Source organism: Saccostrea cucullata, unplaced genomic scaffold (assembly GCF_032062105.1).
Source record: "Saccostrea cucullata isolate Sc308-1 unplaced genomic scaffold, CSIRO_AGI_Scuc_v1 ctg19799, whole genome shotgun sequence".
Taxonomy (NCBI): domain Eukaryota; kingdom Metazoa; phylum Mollusca; class Bivalvia; order Ostreida; family Ostreidae; genus Saccostrea; species Saccostrea cuccullata.
The window spans coordinates 440-8,504 of NW_026938660.1; the positions used below are offsets into that span (position 1 = coordinate 440).

The window sequence follows — 8,065 nt, forward strand, 5'->3', positions numbered from 1 at the left end:
CCCCTTTTGTAAACCCGTTAAACTTCGGCAATGTGTATTGCAGCTGACCGACTTTAGCGTGGGAGAGACGCGATCTCGGTTACGTCCTTTGATGTGGCGAGAATGTGACGTAGTATTTAAAGTTCTCGACAAGCAAAGCGGCAGCTCGTCACAAACAATGTAATCCTTTAGGGGTTTTGCGATTTGCTCTATGAGAAGACGCACGCAGCAGTGTTTTCAGGAAGCAGAAAAGCTTCGGTTAAAGTAGAAGGTTAATGAACGTCACTTACAGAACGGGTATTTAACTTTTGATGTATTAAGTCATACATAGGCATTTAAATTATGATCTATTTATATCGATCACAGTTTGTTCCAAGTGTTGATTCATGTCAGAACCGAGTCGCAGAGAGTCTTATATGTGTATGTTTTTGGTTTTGATTGGCTTTGATTGAAGAAATTTCTTTTTCTGAAGTTAAAATGGCAGACAGTGAGTATACACGATTGAACAATTCTATAACATACAATATGATCAAAATTTTAGAGATTGGGAAATATCAAATTGTATTGGTACGTGTTATTACCTGACAAGGTTTTAAAAGAAATAGAAAGGTATGGTGAACCATAAGTAACACAGAGGTATTTAGCGAGTCGTTTTACTTTCGTTATCAAAAATAATACCTGAACGTTTTGAATAAAATGTTAATCTATTTACACTTCTGCATAATTTGTATTTTAATTATATGATCAAAGAATTGATATTTATAAAGTTGAACTCAGTTTATCTTAATAAAAATCTTAATAAAATTAAATAAAAAATCCAAAGATACAAGAATTATTAGAAAGTATTGATATTACAATTAGTAAATTATAAAAGAAATAGAAATCAATTGAAATTTTCTGTTCTGAGATCTCGTCTCAATTCACTAGTAAATTATTTTAGAATGATTACCAAACACGCATATGACTCAAAATGGTCTCAGGATAATGAAGACATATAACATAAAGTAAAATTAATGAAAATTAACTCCAAAAAAAGGAAGTGCTGCTTGAAAAACTAAAAATATAAAATATGCCTGATTCTTAAGTCACTGAAATTAATGATTGATGTAATACTTATACTTAACGAAATAAAATATCACTCTTTCACTTGTGTCCCCTCCACGCGAAATGACATTCTCCTCATTAATCTTGGAGATCATGGATTGTTATCAAAAACACTTGAATCAAACACCCACCTATCTGCTTACTTCTTGTCTTAAACTGCAGTCAAAATTGCCCTGCACACCATATTTACAGCAAATCTCCCTCTCGCATCCACTGCGGTTGTTTTATAGTCCGCTTGGATTTGCGAATGGGGGTGAAGACGCTATGCTGACCATTCCATAGTGGGTGAACTCAACTATATCTTCATCATCGCGCGTCTTTTCTCTATGTACTTTTGCAATACCTTCCACTATAGAATATGTTTCCCTCGTCATTGAATGAGAGGCTCTTGTCTTCCAGATCTATCCATTCTTGGCTGCCTCCACTCTTGTCTTTTTTGGTCATCATCAGTCTGATCAAGAGGGAGACTGTAAGTCACTGGACAAGGCTCTTTATATTTCTCTGAGGAATTAAATTCATAAAGGACTTTTAGACTTGATTGTTTAAAATTCTAAATTGTTTTAAAGAGAGAGTAATACCAGTATGTTTGCAAATTATAGAACACATGGAATAATGTATATTAGAATAGTCAGATTGGTGATTAATTTAATTTCCTACTGCATGGATGTTACGCGATATTTATTATTTGGGATCTTTTTTAATTACAAATGTAATATGTACATCCAAATATCATAAATTTCTGTCATTAGATGATAAATCTTATAAACTGAATATATTTATCATTAATTTTGTTTTAGACTGACTGTCCTCTTCAATACAATTAGGCCCTATCTCTGCTCTTCCATAATTGCTAAACACATAAATCTGTTGTAACATTTATTGCCAATTCAAGTAATTTCTCTTTGGTAATTAAGGAACCGCCATCTTCTGGCATCTTGCACAACTGCCTGGTAAGTTACCTCAATATAATAAGTAGCAGTTTTTCAAAGCAAAATACCAGTATTTGGTTAAAGTTATTAGTATATCCTTTTGGAAAACGTGTCGTCTGAGCTGAAATTTCATAATTGATTTCTTGTTCTCTTCTTTGATCACAGGAAAACATAAAGAAGACGATACATAGATTGGACAGGTTCAGCTTTCCTCTACCCAATGGCAGAAGGGGATTTTAATCCTGGCTGGACCTTATCTGTTTTATTTTTTGTTCTTGTTTATGCTTGTGGCAGATATAGAGACCATATTATACCTTTCTTTAGGCATTTATGTAATGCGTGTTTCGAATTATGCTACGATTGGATAACGTCACTATGGTCTGCAGCTTGTGAACGTTTGAGTTTTTGTAACACTGAAGAAACAGATATTGATCACGTGTCAACTCAATCAGTTACGCTTGAGTTGTTATCTGATCAATCGATAAGAATAGACAGACCTAACGTTAGAACTAATGATGAACCCATTCCAATTATTTCAGTGCCACCCCCATCTTATGAAATCGTCTGTGACTCGGATAGGGCCGAATCTGAAAACTTTTTAACCCCGACTCTTTCACTTGAGGTACTTTCTAATCAGTCTACAGACACCGAGGAACACCACAATAGCAACGATGTTGAAAATCCCGTTCCAATTATTTCAGTGCCACCCCCATCTTATGAAATCGTCTGTGACTCGGATAGGGCCGAATCTGAAAACTTTTTAACCCCAACTCTTTCACTTGAGATACTTTCTAATCAGTCTACAGACACCGAGGAACACCACAATAGCAACGATGTTGAAAATCTCTCAATAAATTCTGAACCACCCCCATCTTACGAGATAGCTGTCATTGACCTTTCTCAACCACCGCCGAGTTACAACGAAGCTGTGAAGTAAAATTCTACGTACCGTTATTTATTTTTCATTTGTTTTCATGATTATAAGTCGTGATTGATGATTTAAGGTTCATAAACCCTCTGCTCACTTATATAAAATGTTGCATGAACCTTAATGATTTTCCAAAAGAGATGTATTTTATAAGTAAAATGCAAACAATTCTTGTGGAATAGCATAACTTGCGGGGCAAAATTGGACAAAAAAGACACTTCAACTTTGCAAATCTATAAAGGAATAATAGTCATTTATGTCATTAAGAGTTATCTCTCTTATCAGAGTATCAATGAACCTTAAAAAATACTCATTTTTAAATACAATATATGTAATGTTGATACACGTATTTGTTGAAAGGAATACAGTCTTTTGTGTATGATCCGTACATGGTATCCATAATCCACCATAATTTATTTATAACGAACATTAATCTATACGTATTCCATACTTTCCTCTTTCTTCTAGTAGAGATTAATCAAGCAAACCAAATTGCATATGTGTCTGCATAACATGGACACTATTGTCAAAAAATGCGCTTGTTCCCCCTTAATGTTAACAGTCTCAGTAGTACAACGACGCAAAATGTAATATGAGCAAACCAAACAGGGACTTCTAACAGATTCAGAGGTTGATTAGGTGCCACGGAGGAGTTTAGTATTCCCTGTCGACTCTTGTACCCTTTATAAGCAGACCAATCTGTTCACATGAAGCAGGATTCAATAATTTAAAACTAGAACACGAAGAAGAACATTTCCTGTGGCTTACAATCCGACATTTAGAAGTATCGACGACGCATAATCAATTAACAATATTTACTTCCACTCTTATATTGATTTGTTATACCCAAATAGACATTAAACATTTTACGAGGGGTGATCAAAAAGTTCGCGAACTAATTGAATAACTTCCATAAAAGAAAAAATATTTGGTTTTAATGTTGATTATATTTTAAATTAATCCTCCCCAATTTTAATGCGCATCAACCACCGTTCTGCACATGCGTGAATTACGTGATATCGGCGGTCACGTGACCCCCACCGTAGCGTTCTGTCACAAAAGTTTAAAAAATTTTCTGAGTTTTATATTTCTTCCCATGTGAGTTAATTTTTATGACAAGAACAGTTCATTTGTCAGAAATGGTCATATCTCGGCAACAGAATGGGTGGATAAGAATATCCTTTCCAAATATAAGCATGGCGACTATTAAAACACAAATCCTCTGTCTTGGGAGAGACCTTTATTCAAGGTAGATAGAGAATGGGTGCCTCCTTTTTATCATATCTAATATATTTAAAATCTAAAGTAAACGATATCTTTAATACTTATATTATTGTTCAAATATTCAACTATTTTTCAAAGTGTTAATTTGAGGTCTTTGATAGCAAATTGCTTAATTAAAAATACATATCTTTTCAAACTTGCTTTCACTGGGCAAGATGATAAGTATCATATTTAACCATCTGCATTCCTTCACTAAAACGATCAATCCAATCATTAATTGAATTTATAGGAACTCATTTATCTCAATAAACCGTGTACAAATTATTATATGATACTGCAGAGGGATTTCTAAGATATACAATAAATTGTACAGTCGTTTGTTGAACGAGTTCGACTGAGGCAACCATTTTTCGTCACAAGTGACCTACATAGTGACGTCATTTTCACATTGTGACATCACAAACAAGTAGAGAAACTTTATTTAGCATATGCTATTTATAGACCTTGTGTATGGCTATGTATATACCGAATTTCATTCTAATCTGAATTGTGGTTTTGTAGATGTAGAGATAGTTCGCGAACTTTTTGATCACCCCTCGTAAATAAAAGAGATCCCATGGAGACTGACACATTTGCTTCTAATTTTGATATTTTTCAAAAAAAGACACCAAATGTAACCCCAAAACTTACTTTTTATGATAAACGTGATGATTTTAACTCTTTCTTCAGTTTCCCTAATAAATGTTTTGCTATACAATTATTGTCAGCTTAATAGAATTCATGTCTCTAGGTTGATTCGATACGTAAAACTCTTGTACGAACAATTCCTAGACGAGGCAAACTATTAGTTTATTACAAGTTGATGAATCAAATCAACAGTCTCGTCACAAATTCGCTAATTATTCGACGAACAATTACCTTGTCAGCAAACACAATCTAACATAAGCTCGAATCTTGACTGACATTCTTTTTCAAATTTATTGTTAGGTGACTTAGATCATATTACTTACACACTGAATTGTTTACATCTTTTTCCCGTTTTCCCGATCATGACAATAAACACACACTGGGCGTCACCGGTCTACAGCGGATGCTTACTCCTCTATGACACCCAATCTAATGTCCGCTGATTTAGAGGTTCCTGTTTACTCTTCCCCGACTGATATGCTATTATGGACTTTAGACTTCGATATTTCATTGTCTAAACATTTAATTTTCAGAAGCCTACATCATATTTATTGATAAATAAAGTATTATGGTGATATGGATCGATAGGCATTTGCATCCAATAATAATGTGCAATGTGTGAAGAGAGATTTAGCTACTAATATGTGAAATCAGTGTAGTATTCTGTATTTAAAACATGTACCTTGACTATTTAAACAATTTTCCTTTATTCAATAAAGGTTTTGCTCCCTGATTTTTACATCTAACATAATATTTCATTACAGGTAAACATGAGGAAAACGACAGTCGAATACCTTAACATCACAACACCTGTGCCTGATTCCAATGACGACTATTTTGAGAGTGGTTGGTTTGGATCTGTCTTAATTCTGGTGCTCTTTGTTCTTTGTTATAAATTTGGTCGTGAGAGCATAAGAAAAATACGTGAGTGTAGGCTGAGGAATTGTGAATGCTCCTGTAATTTGTCTCTGGATTCATGCAATTGTTTAGATGTGATTAGGTCAAAATGCTCTGCAGCTTGTGAACGTTTAAGAGTTTTTGTCAGAGGTAGAAACCATGAAAGGACAGACACAGAACACGTTCCGACCCAGGCGGTCACACTAAATGGGCTACCCTCTCAGGCTACAGAAACGAACGAACACACCAACAACAATAACCAAAATGTCCCAGGTAGTCCTGAACCACCCCCATCCTACGAGACAGTTGTCTTTGACCAGTTCCAACCACCCCCTAGTTACGAAGAAGTTACGAGGTGAATTGTAGATTATTTAGTGTAATGCGTATTAGGAATGCAAAATCAATGATTATAATGATTTGCAGCTATCCATAGTTTGATTTACAGCTATCCATAGTAATACACAATGGTATTTATAAAAAAGATCCTCACTTTCCACACAGACATATTTGTAATTTCACTAACTTGTATAAATTAAAAGACCACTGTCCCCAGGATCATGAAACATCTTGAGCTTAAGTCAATATCTTCATGTGGTACTTAAATGTTGTGGAAGTCAAGCAGATCAAATTTATAGTATGTTTCGATATTGTTTCACAAAAAGTTTTGTTATTTGCAAATGTTAAGATTATTTAAATAATTAATAAACATTTTTCTGGCGATTGAAATTTGTCTTGAGTCTAAGATTGTTTCCTGATCCTGGGGCCTGGACATATAGTTATTTGTTACTAGTTTCAGTACTTCCACTATCAGTTGTTGTTTACATTTTCCATGTTTTCCCCCCGTAGAGTTTGTTATAACACATTTAGTGAGGATGAAAGGGTTTTTTTCATAAGATTGTACAATGTAGATTTTAACGTTCTCTAAGTTTTGTGTTTTTTTTTTTGTTTGTTTCAAGCTAAAATTCAGAGATATCATCTTGACAAATACATTTGTATTGCTTTAAACAACGTATCAGAAATCACAGCCATGTTGTCTCTATACCGGTAGTTATATAAAATAAATTTAAACATAAAAGATCATTTATTCATTTAAACCTTTTTTAATAAAATCCAGGGATTTTACAACGCTTGAAAATATAGTTTTAGATGCTTTATCTGTCTGCATTTTCTCAAGCAGAGAGATAAAGTTCTGTATAATACAGGAAGCGATCTAGTTTGCCTTGTTCTTAGTAAATCATTCTAGCTAATCAAATATTTAGACTTATCATGTATTTATATGTATTTCTGCATTGTATGCATTTAAAGAATTGTTAAAAACACAGAAAACACCCAACAACAGAAATAAAATCAGTTAAATGTTCATCGTATCCGTAAGGACGGGATGAAATTCCTCAGTATTCCTTTAACTGGGCGCCACAACAGAAGAAGCAAAATTCTCACCAAATGTAGGACCAATTCCAGCATGACTTTCAGGGGATTTTCCATTTTCTGTAATTAACAAGATTGTGTACGTCAATGACGCGTTTAGACATCGCTATAAATTGTGTGACCCTGGGGAACAGTTTTCATCCACAAAATCTGGAAGCATCTTTGAATCGCATGTGTGTACATTTTAGAGACTATTATTTTACTTCATAACATGTTGATCAGTTTTTGTTAATTTTGAAGGGAAAAAATAAAAGGACATAAAACATTTGCATACATTTGTCGTACTGACTACATTATTGTTTACATTGATTTTTAACATCTGTTATTTAAAATATAAACAAAATATTATTCAGACACTTCATCTAATGACAATTTTAAATGATAAATCTTTAGGTTCCATAATGTATGTACTGCTGTAATTCAAATCATTGGAACAATAATAATGAATAGGTTCCTAGCATTCCTATTTTCAATTAAAAAATTTTGAATTAATTATAAAGCAGTAAAATTAAATATAAAGATAAACAAGCAGTATTCATGCTCAAAGTCTATTATAAAAATACAAATCGGGAGGAGCAGAGCAAACACAGACCTCCAAAAACATCGAGGTGGGATCAGGTGCCATGAAGGAGTAAACATCCCTGCCGACCGGTTACAACCATGTTTAATTACTTCACATGGTGCTGCTCTAAACTTTATCACATGGCATTTCTACTTTATGTTTAGCAGATTAAAATTACAATCAAAATTTCATTTGGTAAAATGTTTTTATGAACCAAGCAGTTGGGTGACGAGGTCGAAAGTGAATGAGTTTAATGCGCCTCAAATTCTTACGGTTAAATCACAATGACCAACAATAAATTTGTAATAACAACTCATACTTATATTA

General features: G+C 33.7%; 1 protein-coding gene across 3 annotated transcripts; it reads left to right on the plus strand.

Annotated features, from left to right (window-relative positions):
- The first annotated feature begins 264 nt into the window (after positions 1-264).
- On the plus strand, positions 265-7,465 carry LOC134250822 (uncharacterized). Of its 3 annotated transcripts, none has more exons than XR_009988612.1 (3): positions 265-466; positions 2,178-2,957; positions 5,616-7,465. XR_009988612.1 is itself a non-coding variant. In XM_062733163.1 (3 exons), the coding sequence occupies exons 2-3, from the start codon at positions 2,233-2,235 to the stop codon at positions 5,617-5,619; spliced, it is 717 nt and encodes a 238-aa protein (XP_062589147.1). In that variant the 5' UTR covers positions 265-466; positions 2,178-2,232; the 3' UTR covers positions 5,620-7,465. The 3 variants fall into 3 exon arrangements, 1 of the variants encoding a protein (XP_062589147.1); XM_062733163.1 differs by having other exon boundaries at positions 2,178-2,945; XR_009988613.1 differs by lacking the exon at positions 2,178-2,957.
- Positions 7,466-8,065: the final 600 nt, after the last annotated feature.

Coding starts and splice junctions, on each gene's coding strand:
- LOC134250822 (XM_062733163.1), top strand. CDS start 2,233: ATGGCAGAAGGGGATTTTAATCCTGGCTGGACCTTATCTGTTTTATTT.